At 50.8% G+C, this 22341-nt stretch overlaps 1 protein-coding gene across 2 annotated transcripts in view; it reads left to right on the top strand.

The window, feature by feature from the left end:
* Positions 1–22341, top strand: part of LOC144943249 (E3 ubiquitin-protein ligase UBR2-like) — a 50498-nt gene that overhangs the window by 3151 nt on the left and 25006 nt on the right. For both annotated transcript variants that reach the window (XM_078870570.1, XM_078870568.1), the window contains exons 2-26: positions 189–649; positions 847–925; positions 1920–2030; positions 3697–3839; positions 4044–4176; positions 4881–4943; positions 5962–6088; positions 6871–6966; positions 7432–7520; positions 8359–8457; positions 9119–9276; positions 10169–10268; positions 11335–11463; positions 11690–11876; positions 12464–12525; positions 13840–13950; positions 14763–14828; positions 15375–15497; positions 16554–16617; positions 17121–17245; positions 17940–17992; positions 19386–19488; positions 20967–21015; positions 21486–21640; positions 22143–22251. In XM_078870570.1, coding sequence (XP_078726696.1) covers positions 189–649; positions 847–925; positions 1920–2030; positions 3697–3839; positions 4044–4176; positions 4881–4943; positions 5962–6088; positions 6871–6966; positions 7432–7520; positions 8359–8457; positions 9119–9276; positions 10169–10268; positions 11335–11463; positions 11690–11876; positions 12464–12525; positions 13840–13950; positions 14763–14828; positions 15375–15497; positions 16554–16617; positions 17121–17245; positions 17940–17992; positions 19386–19488; positions 20967–21015; positions 21486–21640; positions 22143–22251 — 2995 coding nt within the window. The remainder of the gene's footprint in view (positions 1–188; positions 650–846; positions 926–1919; positions 2031–3696; positions 3840–4043; positions 4177–4880; positions 4944–5961; positions 6089–6870; positions 6967–7431; positions 7521–8358; positions 8458–9118; positions 9277–10168; positions 10269–11334; positions 11464–11689; positions 11877–12463; positions 12526–13839; positions 13951–14762; positions 14829–15374; positions 15498–16553; positions 16618–17120; positions 17246–17939; positions 17993–19385; positions 19489–20966; positions 21016–21485; positions 21641–22142; positions 22252–22341) is intronic.

Genomic DNA, 22341 nt, shown 5'->3' with positions numbered 1-22341 from the left:
AACGTGGATATGACATTCTCAATACATTTTGAATAACAGTCAATGTTTAAAAAAAAAAATTCAGATACACTTGTATCGACTGTTAGCCAACACTTCATGCGGCTAAATTTTGTTTTTGTTTGCATACCGTCTCTTCCACATGCACAGCCAAGAACTGTACGCTTTTCTTTGCCGATTGTGGCCCCCAGGTGTGGCAGCGTGACGGAGGCAGCAGTTTACAACAACACATTTTGGGCCATCTGGCACGCTTCGTGCCCGGCATCCACCGCACTTGTGGTGGCTTTGAAGCGGCGACTCGCACCCGGCCCAGCGTCCCGGAGGGCGGCACGCCTGAAACTCCCAGCACCAGCAGCAGCACCAGCAGCAGCAGCAGCAGCAATGCGCCACCCGGAGGAACGCCCGAAACACCCAACGCAGTCACTGCAACGCCGGGCGGCGATTCTGAAACGGCCGACGGTGGCAATGACGCTGACGAGGGCCTGGGAGGACAAGGGGAGCTGCTCGTTCGCCGCGTCCTGCTGGATCCCCTCGGCTGGTTCCTGTGCGGGGAGGATCCGGAAGCTGGCTTCCCCCGCTTGCAGCTGTCTAACCGACCAGCACAGCTGTGCGGGCACGTGTTCCGCAGCGGGGAGCCCACATACTCGTGCAGGTGGGAGGAGGGCGACAGTCGACAACAGCAGTAGAGCTTGAGAGTCGCACCAAATCGCGTCGGGTTTGAAATGTTTGCTTTTTGAGCCGGGTGACTGCGCATGAAGAGCGCAATGTCTCGTCCGAGTGGCAAGGCAGCGTGAGCTCTGTTTGAAGTGAGACTCGGCCAAACAAAACTGCCCGTCTTGTGTCCTGCAGGGAATGTGCAGCAGACCCCACGTGTGTGCTCTGCATGGACTGCTTCCAGCAGAGCGTCCACCGCACCCACAGATACAGAGTGAGTAAGGATGAAAGCGATAACTCTTTTCCACTGTACAACCAAGCTGCGGTGACGCTCTGTTGTCAGTGTACCGACTTACATTACATGCAATGAATGCAAAATTTGCCCCACCCCTATCCCTGCTTGGCCCCAAACCAGATTCAGATGTCTTGTGAGGCCATCATATCACAGTTTAGGTCTGACTCGGTGCAGCCAATAAAAAACCAGTCGTGCTGCGAGGGCCTCATGCTGGCTCGGCTCGGATGTGCTATTGTAAAAAGGAAATGAGTGACTGAGTGACGGTGAGCAAGCCAGAGAGCGCATGACCGAATGAGTGAGCTAGGGAGTGTTATATGAGGTCAATGTAACTCTTGCTGATGATGTGCTTGTGCTGATTTGGTGAACGTAAAGCTGTGGCAGAGTGGTTCGCACATTGTACTCCAACCCGGCTAACTTGGCTTCGATCCCCGGCCATGACGGAGAACATAAGTAGCCTGCAGTTTATAAACCTGTCTTGGGCCCCCCCTCTAGGCCGACTCGGCCTTTAATTAACACCTGGTACTGTGTGTAGCCATCAGCATTGCCGTGACAAAGCCAGCCGAGCATGGTGCTGATCATATCTGACCCACCGTGCGCCGTGCTGCCATTAACATGTGTTTCGCTGACAACACTTTCCCCGACAGTCTGGAAGTTATATTGGGGGTTATATCTATGGGACCATTTTTCCAGTATCAAAAGGCGTTATCTGGTCTAACACTGGTGAGACAAGGTCATAAAGAAGGCTGCCTCTGGTGTAGGCCAATCAGTTTCGAAGATGATGCATCAAATATTATCAGAGCATGTTTGTTTGCATGTTTCGCCACTAGTACGTGTGATTAATGCAGACGTGATGCCTTGCAAAAGGTATCTTATTCGGTGTTTGAACATCTTAACACCTGTTTTATTACCGGAAAGGGTAAAACCTATTCTTATCTTTCATCATTTATATGGGGGGGTGTTTGTGCGTGTGCAGATGAGTACGTCGGGTGGCGGAGGGGTGTGCGACTGTGGAGACCGTGAAGCGTGGAGGACAGAGCCGCACTGCAGCATGCATGCGCCGGGACACACTGACGCAGCAGCCACTGTGAGCAACGCAGCCGCGGCCCCGAGTGCACGCGTCGCGTGCGTGGGTTCACGTGCACCTCCTTGTTGTTAATACACTGCCGGGCAAGGGCCTCTCCTGTCCGTGCCGGTTGCAGGGATTATTCGTCCTCATTTATGGCAGTCATCGGTGTCGGTTAAGGCGCTGCGGTGACGAGATGTTAACTACCTTGTTTGGTGTACAGGAGGTCGTGGGTTAGATCACAACCATTGACGCCTGCTTTATATTTGGAGTTTGCCTGTTCTCCCCGTGGTCACGTGGACTTTTTTCCGGGTCCTCCGATTTTCCCCTCAACATTTAGAAACATGCATTTAGAGTACTTGGCTTCCACATGATAAGCCACTTCGTTGAGCTATTATTTGTGGCCAGGTTGTTTCTGAAAAAGAGCTATGTAGTTCTGGTAAAATAAAAATAGTTAATATTTTTTAAGGCCCAGCGCATAAACGTGGGAGCATAAAAGTACTGTACAGAAGTGGATTGTTTGCACTTTTCTTGGCCATAACAGCAGAAGATAACCATGTAGCCCTATAATAACATCTTTTGTGCATGGTGGTCACCCATCCAAGCACTATCCAGACTCAATTTCTGCTGAGCTTCTTGAAATCGGGGGTGTTCCAGGTGATTTCGTCATCGGCATAGTATATTTGTTATGCTTGTTTACCCAGGATAGCCTCTCTAAATATTGACTTTTTACAGCAGGGTCCTGCCAAGTTTATTATACACATGCGCTGTATGTAATTGGAGAGCAGTGGTGAATAAACCACTGCGCTTTAATCCCAGTGATCCGTGTTTAGATTCCCAGCCATGTGCCATATCGGTGGCATGTGGTATCAGAACCAGTTCAGGGCCACTCCTTTAAGTCAATTCAGCTTTAAACGAGAACCTGCCATGGTGTGTAAACTAAAATGTAGGCAGGTGTGGTTATAGCTGCTAGGCACCGAACAATCAACCCTCCCCTGCGATTCAAGAATGATGTCCAATTGGGGTCATTATTTGATTCAAGAATAGATGATGTTTGTCTTGTTTTTACTGACTTGTTTGTGTATTATTTATTGTTTCGTCTTGTTTTGTTCTCGTAGCCTAAAGGTAAATTAGCATACAACTGGAATATCATTTGCTTGTATCTTAAATAATTGATTTGCATCAGTGTTCATCCCACGAATTGATTTAACATGCTGACAGGCCTGAATAGGGACACACTGTTACGTTTTGCCGGTCCTGCCCAGGCTTGCGCGCCATGCCAGCCTTAGTAGGTGCTCACTAACAGAATTTGCCGTCACAGTCTCTGGCAACATGAGGTGGTTTTTAGTGTTTTTTTACGTGCGTGTGTGTGTGTGTGTGCAGGCGAGCGGTGGCACAGTGGTTAGCGCACCGTGATATACGAATCCGGCAACCCGAGTTAGATTCCCACTCACGGCCAATGCCAGTGACAATTATCTCTGAACTGATCCTGAGCCTTCTCTAGATCAACTCATCCTCAAACTAGTACCTGGTGCCATGTGTAAACATCGCGACTTTGGAGACAAAGGCGGCTGGCTGTGGTGCCTCGTGTGCCATGCCAGCCTTCATCGGTGCTGCTCGCTACAACAGCACTTGCCCCAACAGTCTGTTGAGGCTATACGGGGGGGGGCTCTTTGTCTTTGCGCAGGCGGGCGTAGGCGTTCTCCCCGATGGCGTGGAGGAGCGAGCACGAATCCTCTTCCCCGTGCTGCTGCAGTACGCCATCGACGCGCTCACCTGGGACCCCTCGCTGGGCCCTCTGCTGCGCAACTTCCACCCGCAAACCCACACGTACGCCACGTACGCCCTACCCTGCGGTTTCTCCTCTCGGGGAGGGCTAATGAATGATGTGGCTGGGCATCGGGAGGCAGCCACGGGTAGCCTCGAAATGCCCATACCCTGAAGTAAATTGTACTTGGTTCTGGATTTATGTTATTATTGTAAACATGCATGCGTATAATGTGTACATGGGCATGCGTGTGTGTGTGTGTGCAGTGATGAAGTGTATCACTGTGTCCTGTACAATGACGAGGTGCACACATTTAATGATGTCATCGGCTGTCTGGTGGTGGCCATCGGCTGCTCGGAGAGGGAGGCCTTTTCCCTCGCCTCCGCTGTGGACCGTCAGGTGGGTGGGGCCACAATCCACGGCACTAACAACACCACGATCACAGCACTAACACCACCACGATCACTGCACTAACACCGCCATGATCACCAGCACTAACAACACCACGATCACTAGCACTAACACCGCCATGATCACCAGCACTAATAACAACACAATCACAGCACTAACACTACCACGATCACGGCACTAACACCACCATGATCACAGCACTAACACCACCACGATCACGGCACTAACACCACGATCACCAGCATTAACACTACCATGATCACAGCACTAACACCACCACGATCACCAGCACTAACACTACCATGATCACCAGCACTAACACCACCACGAGCACTAACACTACCATGATCACAGCACTAACACCACCACGATCACCAGCACTAACACTACCATGATCACCAGCACTAACACTACCATGATCACAGCACTAACACTACCATGATCACAGCACTAACACCACCACGATCACCAGCACTAACACCGCCACGATCACCAGCACTAACACCGCCATGATCACCAGCACTAACACTGCCACAATTGCCAGCAATGACCCTAACCATGACACAGATTATGCTAGCAACCACCAACACGCCATCAAAAACAACAATATGCTAAACGATAACCAGCGTGCTAAACAAGAACATCCAAATAGTTGAGATCGCAAGTCTGGCCCCTTTCTCCTCTTCCCACAGGGTCGCAAGTCTGTGTACTGCGGCTCGCAGCAAGTGTGCGAGGAAATCAAGAGAATCATCGTTGTAAGTGTCTGTGTTAGTGTCTTCATCTGCAGCAGCCTTTTAATTAGCATGTGCAGGAGCAGTACACATAGAGTCTGTTGTTGTTGGGCGTGTGTGAGACATAGCCTATGTCACACACACACAAATAGGCAGCCGATTGTGTGTATGGGTGTCTAGGATTCCGGCTCATGGCTAACACCAGTGATGAATGTCTGAACCGGTCCTGGGCCTCCTCTAGGTCGACTTAGCCTCAAATGAGTATGTGCCTGGTGCGGTGTGTAAACATCGTGGCTAGGGAGACAAAGGCGGCCGGACGTGGTGCTGACCACCCACCCCCTCGTGTGCTGTGGCGGCCTTCATAGGTGCTCGCGAACAGCACTTGCCCAAACGGTTTGCTAATGCTATATGGGGGATTTTTTTGTTGTTACAGCCCTTTGTCAATCCATGGCTGGATTAGAGCCTACCCCACGCCATGCAGATCATGGGAGTTAACTTGACCATATTTCACCTCCTCGGTCGGAGCAGGTTGGTGAAGGCGGGGGAGCATATTCGCAGGCGCATAGAAGTGTGGCACAACAATGCACTGTCCTCTGTAATAGCCATGTGGCTTGGCTCGTTCACCAGAAAACATACATCCATACATGTATGTAATATGTATGTTGAACTTCGCACCGTACTTAGCCAACCGTGCAAATTGGAGGTGTGGAGGAAGGACAACAAATTAAGCACAAAAAGCTATTCTCAAGAAGTGAATTTTCAATCTAGATGATTTAAAAGTGCATAGCTCCAGTGGCTTCCTCATGCCAGAAGGAACAGCATTCCAGATGGTCGCAGATGCACATTTGAAAGCGCGCAATGCATGGCCCTTATTTGTTCAATGGTTAGCCAAAAGCCGCGACTGCGAGAATGACCGGAGCTGACGTGATGGTTCATGCTCCTTGAGAATCGGCGAGGTATCGAGGTTCATTTGTGGCGTGCACTTTTTGTTTGTGTGTGTGACGAGCACCACTGTCGCCCGCCCTCACCGCCGCCACTGCAGGGCCGTAGCTCTCCACGGCGCGGACAAAAGGCGCTGCGCACGGAGGTGGAGTCGGCCTCGCTTTTCGCCCACCAGACGTTCGCGACGCGCCTGCTAGCCTGGCTCAATCACATCTGCGAGACATGCGGTGAGCGGCCGAACAAGCGAGCGCGCGCGTGTGTAGCCGTCGACGTGGATTGCACCCTGAAGCCACATCGACGCATGTCGACCTGTGTAGGGGGACGGCCATGTAATCTATTTTTTTGACCGGCGACTCGTTCCAATCGTCTTGCTGCGTCTGCAGTAGCATTGAGCGAAGAGACGTGGCTGCGTGGCTCAGACAGCCAGTATGGTCATGGTCAGGGGTCGGAAACTAAAATGACAAGAGCAAACTCAATAGTTCAAGAGCTGCTATGCATGCAACTTCACATCACAAAGAGCTACGTGTGGCTTCAGAGCCGCAGGTTGCCAACCGCTGGCCATGGTTATAGACGCTGAGCTCGCACTGCCCAAAATGCAAATAAGGATTCCAGCCACATGTGATTAGCATAGATTCTCACGAACTTTGATTATCTCGGCTCACATTTGTAATGTGGATTTTCACCTAACTCGGTTTGTTTTAGCCACAAGGCATTAAATTATTCTGGGTTGAATGGGGTACAGTATAATAAAACGGTATTTTTTTTCGTAGCATCCCAGCAATGTGACATGTGCTTCCTGTAATTACAACTTGCTGTTATTGAACTCTCAGCATCCAGCTGGATATGACATCACAGCCATCTCTATTTGTCCTATCGAAGGCGGCCGGGTCTGCGAGTGTGCCCAATGTTCACCTTGCCACACACACCACACACACTCCGCGCCACCCAGCTGAGCGCCGTGCTGACCTTAACGGGCACTCGCCAACGGTGCTTGTCTGGTCTGCCGCAGAGGGCCTGCGCGTGCTGGTGTGCGAGGCTCTGCTGGCTGGCGGTGACGCCTCTCCCGTCTGCATGCTCATGCTCCAGGACTCGCGCCTCTGGAAGGGTAAGAGCACACGCCGTGTGGATCTTTGCTGATGAAATACCACCGCCCTCAGACACACTGTTGCCTCCGATCGATCCAAATTGGCTTTTGGGTCTAAGAAGGGATGAGGGGGGGGTGGGGGGGGGTGCATGATAATGGTCATGTTTAGATCTTAACAACTTGAGTTTAAAATCCCAACCATGGACGACATCGTAGCCACTCGTGTGCCGTGCCGGCCTTCATAGGCGCTCGCTAACAGCACTTGCCCCAACAGTCTGTTAAGGCTACACGGGGTGTCTTTGTCTTTGGTGGTCACACCACTCTCTTGTGTGCCATGCCGCCCTCAATAATAGGTGCTGACAAACAGCACGTGGCCCAACACTCTCGTTTACTAAGTTTGTTGAACTTCTCCCGCACCGTACGTAGCCAACCGTGCTAATCGAAGGCTACACGGGGCGATGTTTGTCTCTGCGTGTTGCTGGGCAGGAGCGAGGAGTGTGCACTACGACCTGATCATGGGCAGCCTCCTACTGGAGGCCGAGTACAAGCGCCATTTCGCCGTCGTGTTCACACGGGTAAATCCCTCGCACCCGGGGAGGACGCGAGAGCACGCGTCCGCTGGGTGTCCCTTGCATGTCAACGCGCACATGCATGCGCGTGTGTCAGTCTGTGTGCGTAGCGGGAGTGGTTCGTGCACTGCGCTACAATCCCGGCTACCAGAATTCGATTTTGGCTCACCAGTGACGATCGTCTTAACCGGTCCTGGGCCTCCCCTAGATCAACTTGATCTCAAATGAGTACCTGGTGTGGTGTCTAAACATAGCCGCTACGGAGACAAAGGCGTGGTGCTGGCCATCCACCCCCACGTTTGCCATGCCGGCCTTAATAGATGCTCGCTCGCATAACTTGCCCCAACGGTATGTTATGGATATATTTTTGTTTTTGGAGCACTAGTGCTACGCCCGCTGCACTTTAATCCTGGCTATCAGAGTTTGATTCCAGCTCACGGCCAACACCAGCAACACATTTTTTAACCAGTCCTGGGCCTTCCCTTATGTTGACTTGTTGCGATATGTAAACATGGCCACTGGGGAGACAAAAGCAGCCTGGCGTGTTGTTGGCTACACCCCACCCCACCTCGCGTGCCGTGCCGGCCTTTATAGTTGCTCAGTTACAACACTTGCCCCAAAAGTCAGTTAAGGCTTTGTCTTTTTGCAGAGCGGGCATAGGTATTCTGGGAGGATAAACAGGGAATTTAGTTTGGTATGCGTGTCTGTGTGTGTTCACGTATAAGCATATTCGCACATATCAATGTGGTCATAGGGCGTGCACATGAAACGTATTTTTCTGCTGACATCACTTGCTCTGACCATCTACGCGGCTGATGGCCTCTGTGGGTTGGCGTGTCCACAGAATTACCGCCGGCTGCAGCAGGATTTCCTGGACGATGACCACGAGCGAAATCTGTCCGTGACCAGCCTCTCGGTGCAGGTGTTCACTGTCCCCACGCTGGTGAGAGCGAGCGATGCCCCGTAGCCTTGTGCACTGCGCCCTGGGCTCTTCCAGGTATATAGCTCTTTTTCAGAAGTGACCTGGCCATGACAAATGAAAGCTCAACGAAGCGGCTTGTAATGTGGAAATTTACAGCAGACAAATACTCTAAATGCACATTGATTCTAAATGTGGAGGGAAAAACCAGAAGACCAGAAGAAAAATCCACGCAGCCATGTGAAGAGAGACCCGCAAACTCGAAATATACAGGCGTCAGGGTCGGGATTGAACCCTCGACCTTTTGCATACCAGGCGAGGTAGTTAACGTCTCGCCACCGCGGCACTCCCGTGCACTCATCAATACATTAGCCTCTCTCTACCCGAGCTGCGACCTTAGACTCAGCCGCATCCTCAGGGATTCGTCGATGCGTTTGGTATTCGCGCCATTCTCACGGCCCGAGGCTGTCACAAAGACGCTGCGTTTTGCGGATGAACAGATCCGGAAGAGGCAGTGCGGTTTAACGGAACAGAATAATCCCACGCCGCCTCTGTATCTGCACCTCCGATTAACACGGTTGACTAAGCACGGTGCGAAAGAAGTTCAACAACTTATAGCAACATATTTCAACAAAGTCGCGTGAAATTCCTTTGACTTTTGCCGTGGCTACGTCCTTGCCGGCAGGCACGGTATCTGGTGATGGAGGAGGACGCCCTGTCCATCCTCGTGAAGACCATGCGGGAGCAGCTGCAGGAGCTGATGGGCGGCAACGGGGCGCTGCACCCGGACCGCACCGACTCGGTGCAGCTCCGCCGTGCGCTGCACACCTTCGGCGACCTCAAGTACGCGTGCTGTCGGTGCTCCCGCTCACTCCTGCTCGATGTCCCAAACACTCCCTATGTTGGCCCCCCCCCGTGTTGCTGGTTTGCCGTCTTTCCTTCCTGCTCGCTTAGCCCCTCACCTGTCAACTTGGTTTGCTTTGCCGCTTGCTCTCCATCTTCCGTCTCTCCCACTCACTAACTTGCTCTGCTGCTTGCTTTGCTGTTGTATTGCTTTATTTCTCCAATCCAGTGCTTGCTCTTAACTACTTGAAAGACAAAGATCACCCGTATAGCCTGAACCAACTGTTGGGGCAAATGCTGTTAGCGAGCACATATGAAGGCCGACACGGCACAGGAGGGGAGCGGATGGCCAGCACCACGCCCGCCCGTCTTTGTCTCGCCAGTGGCGATGTTTACACACCGCATCAGGTATTCATTTGAGGCCTAGTCGACCTAGGGGAGGCTCAGGTACCGGTTGAGATATCCGTCACCGGTGTTGGCCATGTGTAGGAATCGAACTCGGATTGTGCGCTAACCGCTAAACTACCGCTCCCCACTTTTAGCGACTTTACTCGCTATCCCACTCTGACTCACTTAAATGCTGTCTTCATCCCTCAATCTGTCTCCCAATTGCTCACCCACGTGCTCTCCTGCTTGCTCTCCCACTGAACCTCTTCCTAGCTCTCCTGCTCTCTCGCTCTTTATCCCCACTCTTTCTAAGAGCCAAGAGGAACAATGTGGACGATGGGTCAATCGCGATCTGAGATTTATTCAACTTGCATCCTTCTGATAGAGTCCTGACATCTCTAATCCCAGGGCGATCCCTGGACGGATACCCACAGTTCCCTCTGATCTCTCAAGTCCTCCCTACCCCCCCACCCATCCTCCCCACCCCCCGCTCCTTTTCAACCAGGTTTATCCTGATCGCTCGGCCTAGCGAATGGAGCGATGCCCTGAGGATCAAATTCCTTGCCGGCTTTCAAGAGTTCATGACCTTCCTGCAAGTCCTGCAGGTGCGAGGGAGTGCGGTGCTCGGAGAGACCTCATCTGCAGTGGGGACCAATGCTCTGCGTGATGATTCCTCTTTAATTTATTCATCTTCTTTAATTAAGTATTTCCTCTTCTTTAACTCTGCGTTCCGCAGCTACAGCGTTCGTCCTCGTGCGTTTTGTATCCATGGAATATTTGTTTTGTTTTTTCTCCCAATTTTCCCGTTAAGTATTATTTCTCTCAGTTCCTGCGGGCTAATTATATTATTTTTCGGTGTCTGATGGTGTACTCAGAGGTTAAATCTGTTGTCAGGGGTGGGGAACCTTGTTTCTGCCAAGGGCCATTTGTATATTTATAACATCATTCGCGGGCCATACAAAATTATCAACTTAAAAATTAGCCTGTTTTAATGGGAAGGCTGGAACTGCTTCTCTTTGGCGAGGCGTGTGATGTTAGCTGGTATTGATGATGTTGCTACTCGCAACTGATTTTCCAGGTTTGCTCCTAGATTCATTGAATTTCGAGTCCCGCCTGCGGTTGCCTTTGGCAGGGCCAGACCAAATGATTTCGCGGGCCTCATACGGCCCGCGGGCCGGACGTTTCCCACCCCTGGTCTAGACCCTTGATTGACAGACCAGTCTGATATTAATAACAATAATGATAGTTTTAAATTACCCCACGATTAAAAATGCCAGATGTGTTCTGTGCATACACACGACTGCAAACACAGTCGTTTAATGTTTAGTCGAGACAGTAATATTTTGCCAGACCGGTCCTTGATGGGGGGTGTGCACATATAATTTGTGAAACAATAAATAAAAATGCAACACAAGTTTGAAGTTTCAGTCGTGAGAAAATGATTTAATGTTCTCATCGAGTTGGCGACTAAACTGATATGACATGCAGCAAATGACGAGCGAACTTTGGGAGAGCATTTATTTATTTTATTCCTACTTGTTGACATATTTTTAAGGGTTCGCTCTTGGCGGGACCCAGTATATCCAAAGGCGCGTGGTAGTTTTATTGTTGGGGTTGCGTCTTCCTGTGACGGTTCACTCTGGACTGAACCCGGGCAACGAACTGCTTCAGGGCATCGAGGCGGTGACGCGGCAGCTGAGTCAGCACGTGGAGATGGACCCCGAATGGGACGTGGCCTACAGCCTGGAGCTCGCCGTCACGCATGCCATCACCATGATGCAGGGCTGGTGCGCGTCCAACGTGAGCAACGCGTGCGCACGCACACACACGCGCAAGCTGCCAAGCCGGCGTTTAAAGGCGGCCTATGTTGCGTTGAGACTCGGTGTACTGCTTCCTCTGCGCGCCCTACCGTTTTTGTTATCGCAGATTAAATTTCGCTCTCGAGGATCAAGGTGTGTTTCACCGCGATACGGAATCCGTCCGTGTGCACGACCCTCCTCGTTGTTGTTTCCTGCCGGCCGTGCAGGCGGCAGTGCTGGTGGAGTCGTACGCGCTGTGCGTGCGCGCGCTGCAGTCGTCCGGCGCGGTGCCCCACAACGCCGCCGCCACACCCGTCAGGCTGGCGCTGTGCGGCCACTCCCTGCTCTCCATGCCCTATCTGGTCTCTCGCCAGCCTGTGAGCACCCACCTGCCCATGACTCGCTTCCTCGCAGGTGAGAGCCCCCTTAGCGGACGTCGTCGTCGTCATCATCGTTTCAGTGTCTCTTGTTCACACGAGCAATCTTGAAGCCCTTTTCCACTGACGCATCGAACCCATGTACCTCGCATAACACTCCCTCGCTCACTCACTCGATCATGCACTCTCTGGCTTGCTCACCCTCACTCGTTCGGTCACTCGTTTCCTTTTGCCATTGGCAAATCCAAGCCGTGCCCGCTTGAGGCCCTCATGGTACCTGTGGATTTCCACTGGCTGACTCTCGTGCCAAGCCGGAACCAAGCAGTGAATCGCTGGCAGCGCCGAGATATCTGGATCTTGCTCGGGGCCAAGCAGGGCCAGGGGTAGCACTGACGAAGCGTTCATTGCACCACGTGACGTCGGTCGTTTGAAGTCGGAACGCAACGTCGCTGCGTTGCCTACACGCGTCTCAACTCACCACCATGCTTGTACCACATCAGCCCATCAAGGGTGATGATGGGATTGTGCAAATCGCATATAAATCTACCAACAACCTCACTTCGCAAGCGTGTTTGTGAACTGAGATGCATGTGATGAGTTTTCCTGTATCTGTTGTACACGCAGGCCTCTATGCGATGGTGAGCCACACTGGGGTCATGTCTTCTTACCCAGAGATGAATCTGCTGGTAAATATCACCATCGATAGCACGACAACAACACCACCACCACCACCACCACCACGAACAGCACCAATATCGCTAACTTAACACCAATGCCACAAACGCAACACCAACAACAACCGCCATTCGCCACTAAGTGGCGATGACGTCAAAACGGCGCATATGCCAGACTCGGTGCACTTTGAGGCCACGTGAAGTGCCGAAGTCCTGCTGGCAGGAGGCCATGGGTTAAAAAAATACTTGTTATGACTGGCAGATGTATAAACTCTCATCTCTATGCTTGTAAAACATTGTCCCCTTACAAGAACACCTTGTTGCTGGCTTTAAGCTTTCAGGCTGGCCTGTCTAATATCCATCCTGGGATTAATCAGCATGGATTGCATAAGGAGCTCAGAGATACTTTAAATTAAATATTTGGATGTCGTCCTTTGAGCGGGCTTTGCCATCAGGTGAGGATACAATGGCTGGTCAGAAAGTCCACATGTCTCGTGAGGCTCCACAGCGGAGGCTGGACAGGTGCAGCATGGGCTGGCGAAGAGATAGGCTGATGGGATACAGCAGGATTCGGTACTGAGTGGACTTGGCCTTGGTGAAGGGTGCTGCTGCATGTGAGTGTGCCATTTGTGTCTGTGTGTGGGGAGCGGTAGTGTAGCTGTTAGCGCGCTCCGCAACGAACCCAGCAACCCGAGTTCGATTTCCGATCACGGCCAACATCAGTGACGATTATTTGAACCAGTCCTGGGCCTCTCTCCTAGATTGACGCAGCCTCAAATGAGTACCTGGTGCGGTGTGTAAACATCGCCAGTAGGGAGACAAAGTCGGCCGGGCTTGGTGCTGGCCACCCACCCCCTCGTTTGCCATGCCGGCCTTCATAGATACTCACGAACAGCACTTGCCCCAACAGTCTGTTAAGGCTACACGGGGGATCTTTGTCTCTGTGTACGGGGGGGTGGTATTGTGGTTATTGCATTGTGCTTTGAACCCGACGACCTGAGTTCGATTTCCACTCACAGCCAACATTGGTGACTAACATTTAAACTGGTCCTGGGCCTCTCCCCTAGGTTGGCTGAGCCTTAAATGAGCAGCTGGTGCGGTGTTTAAACATCAGGGCGTGGTGCTGGCCATCCACCCCCTCATGCACCGTGCCAGCTGTAATCGTCGCTTGCTCTATCAGCACTTGTCCCAACAGTCTTTTAAAAGGTTATATGGGGGATCTTTGTGTGCGTGCGTGCGTTTGTGTATTTGCGCCTTTGTCTTTTGTGTGCGGCTGTGCTTCTCTGTGTGTGCGTGCGCACATGGGTCTGTGTTTGTGTGTTACAGGAAAGCGTGGAGCCACAGGACATGGCCGAATTGCCCCTTAGGTGCCTGGTGCTGTTGGCGCAGGTGAACGCCGGCATGTGGCGGCGTAACGGCTTCTCCCTCGCCAACCAGGTAGCCACAGTAACAACCAGTAACAGCAACAACCAGGCAGGTAGCCATGGCAACAGGGTAACCATGGATACCATGTTATCTGGAACAGGGACTCTCTTTAAAAAGAGTATCAAGGTGGAATTATGCTTTTATTGATAAATGAATAGTTGACTGTCAGAAAAGTTTGTCTGATGATAGAAACATAAATCGGCTTTAATTACTGAACACGAAAATTAATCTTTGTCCAAATCTTTTAAGCTGGTTAATTCCACGCGACTGTTGAAAGCTTAAATGCATTATCTCTGTCAGTCATTCTCTCTGTTTGTAACAGGTGGTCATGATGATTATTAAAAAGACGATCCGATGTAAATACAAAATTTTAGTGTAAAGTTGAGCTACGATTACGAACTTCCCAACAGGAAACCGCACTAATTGCTAATGTTAAAAACGTAACGATAAACAACAAGTGCTCATTAGATTAGCCTTTTCGGTCATGTCTATACATTATTATCACTAATAAAAAACTTCCGAAGAAAAACGCATTTTGAAAAACCTTGTAAAAACCCTGAATATGCATGAATGTTCTACCTTGTTAACATAAAGTACAAAGGTCAGGTAACCAATTCAATTAATTTCAACAGGTGTCTTGGTTTAATTTAGACGCCATGTAGTTCCATATTCAGTTATTTCTGAATATGTGTGCTCCAAAATGCATATTTTATGCTTTTTTTATATGAATGGATATTTGCTCTAACGAGAGTATCATGTGGTGTGAGCTTGGATGAGTTTGTGTCGGATTGCCCGGTTGTGATGGCCGGTCGCTTTGCCCCCAGATGTACCACTACCACAGCGCCATGTGCCGCCAGGAGATGTTCGACAAGGATGTCCTCATGCTGCAGGTAGAGCACCCTTCATCTTGTTGTCCTTCCCCCGCACCTCAATTTACCGTGGTTGGCTACGTGCATTGCAAAATAAGTTCATCTTGCGTCCATACGTACACACGACGTCATTGTCGTCATCGTTGTGGGCCCGTGTGCCGTGCTGCGACAAAGACACCTTCGACCAAGTCAACTGGAATGTGACCAATGTCGTCAGATCTCGCAGGCGAAGCAGACTTGAGCCTGGACAGTGTGTGGATAGGTCACCATTGAGCACACGAAAGGTTGTGGTCAGCTGTTGCGGGGGATACGTTGTGAACAATAAAAGGCAGTGCAGCAACATTTATTGTTGTTAACATGCTACACTCCCAAGCAGTGGTTAGTGTGTATTCATTGCTCGGTATCCGGTTGGTGATGTTCATTGATCAGTAGTGGTCGTTGTTAATAAATCAATAATGATGACAATGTCGGTTGAGCAGTGGTAGAATGACGGTGGCGCAGAGATCAGCAGTGTTTGGTGCCCATTGACGATGGTTGATCCGTGAGTGACGCTCATCGCTGTCTCAGATCGCCGCGTCTCGGATGGACCCGGATGAATTCCTCCTGCTCCTTCTGTGCCGCTTTGAGCTCATCAACGTCTTCAAGACAGCCACGCGGCACAGCGGACACCGTGCCGACACCACCAGCAAGGTGACGCGCCCACTGTGCTGTGTGCACGGTCCTCTACGACCAGGGCTCCGCTTGCAACTGAATATTTTCTAGGTAACTGGTAGACCTGGAGGTGACACGTGACTAGTAGCCACAGCCATATACTGGATGTGATTTGCCAGGTGTGGAAATAGTCCCTGCCTACTACCAAACGAAAACTCAGTAGGGTTGAGCTGTTGAGCACTGTGATGGAAGACTACCTGAGCATACCTGGTGTGTAGGCCCAGCAATGGATTCTTGCATCTTAATTTGCCTGAAACTTTGAGTGCTATCCCCACTTATGGATGGGGGTTTTTCCAGTTACTCCAGTTTCCTCCCACGTGAAAACCAAATGCTCAGTAAGAGAATTGGCCAAACATCCCAATGCAGGATCTTCCTGGGAAGAGCTTTGAGACTCGTGCTTTTCTGGGTAAAACACGTTCATTGCCGTACAACTCCTCTCAGTTGATTTGACAGTGGAGCCTTTGTAGTTGTATCCTATGATATGTGTTTAGGACCAATGAACAATTACATGCTAACAATAATAGTAAACTGATTACACGCCTAATGGGATTCCTGGTACCAGGTGTCTTTTTAACCCATACCCGGTCCGAGACAACTGCAAGTTGCAAGGTGGGTGTCCCTGTTCACCGCTGAATCTGGAAACGTGCAAGCGGTTAGCGTTAATTTTATTTAGAGAGGTGGCAGAGCGCCGTTGTTTTTAAAGACATTGTCCTCACTGCAGCGAACTGTAGCCACACGACCGCACTCTATGATAGCTGGCGCCAAACTTTGCTACACTCCCTCCCGCATGGCCTTGTGGGAGCTTCGGTCCGTCTTCAGGTCGGAATGCGTACAGATAAAGTTTTTAAAAATTTTAGTCTTTATTCCGATTCTGTTTGGATGATGTACATACACGTGATGGGAAGAAACACCGACGATGTACATGCACGTCATCGGAATGGAAAAGGTTTAATCTGACGGATGACTGCACAGACACTGATTGTATTACACGTGCCCGCACAGCCACGTGTTTACACAGATTGATTTTTCCTACAGGACCAGCTGCAGCAGAACAGCTTCCTGCTCGAAGAACTTCTTCAGCTCATCATATGGATCTTGGGTGAGCACACGTACACAGAATCACACTTACACATACGGCTATGAGATCACCCTCATAGCCTTAATAGATTTTAGGGGCAAGTGCTGGTAGTGAGCACCTATGAAGGTAACCACGGCAGACAAGGGGTTGGGGGGGCCAGTACCACGCCCAACTGCCTTTGTCTCCCAAGTGGCGATGTTTACACACTGCACCAGGTACTCATTTGAGGCTGAGCTGATCTATGAGAGGCCCAAGACAGGTTCAGATTATCGTCAGTGGTGTTGTCCGTGAGTGAGAATCGAACTTGGGTCGTTAGGTTTGTTGCGCAGCGCCCTAACTACTGCGCCACCGCTCCCCACAATGGGTTAACTGAATTCTGACATTCACACATTTAATCCCAGGCACGCACGCAAACACAGCTATACTAGCGGCGTTCACGGCACACAAAACGTACTATCCGTTTTGAGTCCTCGCGGCCGTTTGTGCCTCCACACCACCCCCTCCCGTGCGCGCCCCCATCCCAGCGGAGCGCTTTGTACCGGGCGTGAGCGCCGTGACGGCGCAGCAGGTGACGCGGCACGAGGTGGTGCACCAGCTCGCCATCAAGCCCATGACGCACAGCGAGCTGAGCAAGGCGCTGCCCGAGAACGTACGCGTCGCACGCACGCACGCGACACGTCTCGCCCGCCACATGCTGCAGCACAGCAACAACAACCGCCATTCACCACTAAGTGGCGTTGACTTCACCACGGCGCTTATGCCAGGCTATGTGCACTTTAAGACCACGTTATGTGTCGAACGCCCTCTGGTAGGAGGTCACGGGACAGACCCAGGTGCTATGGGTTGACTGACTGAGACGACTGGCAGATTCAGCGCAGCAGACGCACTGCCACACACACCAGCACGCACAAACACACAAAGCCACCTCCACCCCACGTCCTCTTAGCCTCATAGACTTGCCTGATCTCGTCAAGGAGCATGAATCATTACGTAAACTCCGCTCATCCTTGCAGTGGTGGCGTTTGGCTAAACGTTAAACAAAGACGGTCACTGCGTCTTGCGCTTTCAGGTGCGCTTCTGTGGCCGTCTTTAATGCTCTTCCTTCCGATATCAGGAAGCCACTGGAGCTATGCACTTTTAAATCATCTAGATTGTAAACTAATTTCTTTAGAACTGCTTCTTGTGTTTAGTTTGTTGTCCTTCCCCCACACCTCCGATTATCACGGTTGGCTACGTAAGGTGCGAAAGAAGTTCAACATTCATAATTACGCCTCTTTTCTCCTCGTCTCTCTGCCTCTAAGACTCGCTGTGCCATGTCTCGTTGTCTTCTTCTTCTTCGACAGGAAAACGACGAGACTGGCATGGAGGCCATCATCGACGACGTCGCTGTCTTCAGGTTGGTTTGGTTGCTGCCGTTAATCCACTCTTGAGAATTTTGCTCTCACCATCCCCTGGCTCGTGCCATCCACTCGATTCCGGGTCTTGTACGGTGGTCAACAGCCACGAGTTGACCATCGCCGTACACGATTGCATGCACTCTGTCTAAATAATATGTCAAATAAATGCAATGCCATTCCACGTTCACGCAGCATCGTGGTCAAAGGTATTATCTATTCTTGAGACGTAAACACAATAGTCTGAGACACGTCTGCAAATGGTTCTGAGGCACGAGCTCAGCTCATCGCTCCGTTTACGTGGCGGTACGTGAGGCCGCATGGCATGGGAAGCCCTTCATCCAGCAGCAGATAGACCATTGCTGCCGATCATTACTTAGTGAATGCCTTGAAGAGCAACATGAAACCAGTTCGTATCTCTCCGAATTGGCAACGGAAGACAGCCATTCGCTCTGAAAAAATTCAGCGCCAGGGGGCTGTGCGCAGCGGTTAATCACGGGCGCTGAGCGTACACTACACTAGTACACTCTTTATTTTACCAGGTAAGGCCCACTGAGCTGTTAAAGCTCTTTCTCAGACGCGACCTGGCCACAAAAGGTAGCTCAACGAAGAGGCTTATATTTCGATTTAAAGCTTTCGTGACTGCAGGGATTCATCTTCTTGGTTCTTTCGGTAAAGTCACGTAGAAAGGAAATGGTTCTTTCGGTAAAGTCACGTAAAGTCACGTGACTTTACCGAAAGAACCAAGAAGATGAATCCCTGCAGTCACGAAAGCTTTAAATCGAAATATAAGCCTCTTCGTTGAGCTATCTTTTGCCGTGGGGTTTACGAATACTATTATTTCCCTTCTACGTGACTTTACCGAAAGAACCAAGAAGAAGAGGCTTATGTAGAAATTGATAGCGGCCAAATACTCGAAATGCACGGCGATTCTAAAAGTAGAGGGAAAAACCGGAGGACCCGGACGTAAAATCCACGTGACCATGAGGGAGAACACGCAAACTCCAAATATACAGCAGGTTCAACGTCTTGGTTCTTTCGGTATAGTCACGTAGAAGGGAAATAATAAAATAATAAAAATAAAACATAAAATAAAATTCTCACGACGTTTCAGCCACAACACAAGCAGCCGTCCTCAGGTGTTTTATTTTTGTTATTTTATTATTACCCTTCTACGTGACTATACCGAAAGAACCAAGAAGATGAATCGCTGCAGTCCCGAAAGCTTTAAATCGAAATATACAGCAGGTGTCGGGGTCAGGATCGAACCCACAACCTCCTGCATACCAGGCGATTGAGTTAACATCACGCCACCGTTGCGCCCCCCCCCCGCCCACCCCCCCGCCCCCCCCCCGCCCACCTCTGTGCTGGGGGTGGTGGCGCCGCTGTCCGCAGGAAACCGGGCCTCACCGGCCGTGGGGTTTACGAGCTGCGGCCCGGGTGCACGGCCGAGTACAACCCCTTCTTCTACCACTACCGGCGATCGGAGCAGTCCAAGGTACGAACGTGCGTGTCGTACTGTGGCCACGGAGTTGATGATTATCGTCCTCCAGCGGTTTCATGAATCGTCACGACCTGAAAAAAAACTCCAAGCACGCTGGGCAAAACATCGGCGGGTCATGATGAATATCATGCTTGTGCATGCAAGAAATTCTCACCGAGTCTCATGTGTGTCAATAAACCCAGATATTTTAATGTATATAGCTGGAATAAATTATGTTAAGTTAATATTTTACGATGTTTCATGAAAAATCTTCTCTATTTAACAAGGCACAAAGGTGTGCATTGCATATACAAACGCTCTCAGCCTTGCGCCTTATGCAAATCACCAGTTTTGTCCTTATTACGGCCCATTACTAGGGTACAATCATCAGTGTTCCGATACTGGTTTCTGTTGGGGAACGTCTGTTGACGGGAAGTTGAACTGTTGACTCGGATTACAGCTCCGAGCAAATGCCAGTCGCGGGATTGGCTCGTTGCATCCCAGTGATGCAAGCAGCCGACTCGCTATCAGAATGAGAATATTTATACTGAAGGAATCCTATGAGCTATAAAGCTCTTGGTAGCTCATCGTATTACTCCAGTGTCTCAAGATTCTGATTCTGCTTCTGACAATTGGTTACCCAGTGGGACGGCTGTGCGAGTTAATATCCTGGTTTCGGGGGTAGACCATCGTCCTTCCGGGCTCGATAAAACGAGCACCACTTTGTGGGGAGTTCAGCAGTGGTTGTCCCGGGGAGAGGGAACATTCTGCGGTTTGAAACGTAACGTTATCATCGCCGATTAAGCACTTCCTTGGACAGAAACGCATGTCGGTAAGTGGCGTAGAATCTACGACTGTGCTTTGATTTCTCTTATTCTTAGGTTTTTTCGGTAAAGTTATGTAGGTAAAAATTAAAATTAATAAAAGTAAAATAAAAATCACGACGTTTCGGAGGCAACACAAGCTTCCGTCTTCAGGTGGAACCGTCACAGCATGATTGCTGTATCAAGCAACGGTTCCACCTGAAGACGGAAGCTTGTGTTGCCTCTGAAACGTCGTGATTTTTATTTTACTTTTATTAATTTTAATTTTTACCTACGGGACTTTACCGAAAAAACCTCAAAATATAAATCCTTGCAGTCACGAAAGCTTCAAATCTAGAATTGATTTATTTTCCTTGTTGATGCTCTGAACGTCTCTGTAACACTCCGTGCCAACGTGATTAGAGCGCACGCGTGCACGTGTTAGAACTGGAGCGGTGCGTGTGGGTGTCGGCACGCACGCCTAACTCGTGCGGCCGTTTGTATGTGCGCGTGTTTAATCTGCTTGCGCGCATCGCTCGGTACAAGGCGAAGTTGAAAACAAATAGCAGCTTGTTTTTTGGTTGAGTCTGTGTAGTTTTTGTGTATAAATATTATTGCCAGCAACGGCCGACTACTCGACCATAATATAAACCTGTCGACGATAATGATGATGATGAATGTGATTTTTAGGCAGAGGAGGCTCAGAAGAAGTTGAAGAAGCTGAAAGGAGAGGATGGCGGTAAGTGTTGAATCACCAGCTCGGAAAAATCGGTCAAATACACACAAACAAACCAGCGCATCAATAGTATTCCGATTTTGCACTCAGTTTAAAAGGGACTCAACAAAGGAATGTCATTCCTCATGTGTAAATGCCATATTATACAGGTATTTAGACTTGTGTTTGTGCGTAGAACTATGAACCCAGCGACCCGAGTTCGATTCCCACTCACAGTCAGCACCAGTGACGATTATCTGAACCAGTCCTGGGTCCCCTCTAGGTCGACTCAGCCTCAAAAGAGTACCTGGTACGGTGTGTAAACATTGCCACTGGGTCACCCACACCGTCGTGTACCGTGCCGGCCTTCTTAGGTGCTCACGAACAGCACTTGCCGCAAAAGTATGTTAAGGCTATACGGGATGGGGGCCGGTTTTTCTTTCTGTGTGTGTGTGCATTAATACATGTTTTGTGTGCGCGTACGCGTGCCACAGCGCTGCCTCCGCCCGTGCCGCCCCCACTGTGCCCCATGTTTGAGGGGCTGCTGAGACTCCTGCACTGCGACACGTTCGTTTGCATGCTGGCGTGCGTGCTGCACTGGGCTGCCAAGCCCTCCGGACAGCCGTGCTCCGAGGCTGCCCTGCAGAGGGTACGCACACTCGCACGCACCACTTGCTCGCCTGCCAAGCGCTGCACTTGTGTTGGCCAGGTACGCTCGGTGGTGAGAGCGCCAAGCTGGTGCACCGACACAATCACCGATGTCTCGTGAACACATGGCGTGACGTGCCGTGCAGGGCCTCGTGTGCGCTTGTGTGTGGTGGGGAGCGGCGGTGGAGCGGTTAGTACGCTGTACTACGAACCCGGTGACCCGAGTTCGATTCCTGCTCACGGCCAACACCAGTGACGATTATCTGAACCGGTCCTGGGCCTCCCCGAGGTCGACTCAGCCTCAATTGAGTACCTGGTACGGTGTCTAAACATCAGCACTCAGGGAAAAAAAGGTGGTCAGGCGTGGTGCTGGCCTCCCACCCCCTCGTGTGTCATGCCGGCCTTCAAAGGTGGTGGTCGCTAACAAAACACTTGCCCCAACAGTCTCTTAAGGCTATCCGGGGGGGGGGGGGTGTCTTTGTATTTTTTGTGCGTTTGTGTAGGCGCTGCACCTGATGGGGCTGGCGCTAATGGAGGAGCAGAAGCAGCTGCAGCAAGCGGGCGAGGGGCACGAGGCTGACGTCTCCTTCTGCTTCCTGCGCAAGGCAACGCGTACGTGTGCCGCCTCCTCCTTACGGCCACAGTCAGAGCCTGGCCTGGGTATCTCCTAGGTTGACTTAGCCCGATAACGAGCGCCGGGTC

This window comes from Lampetra fluviatilis, chromosome 30, assembly GCF_964198595.1.
Source record: "Lampetra fluviatilis chromosome 30, kcLamFluv1.1, whole genome shotgun sequence".
Taxonomy (NCBI): Eukaryota; Metazoa; Chordata; class Hyperoartia; order Petromyzontiformes; family Petromyzontidae; genus Lampetra; species Lampetra fluviatilis.
The sequence above is the reverse complement of the archived record's forward strand: the minus strand, read 5'-3'. Positions and strand labels throughout refer to the sequence as shown.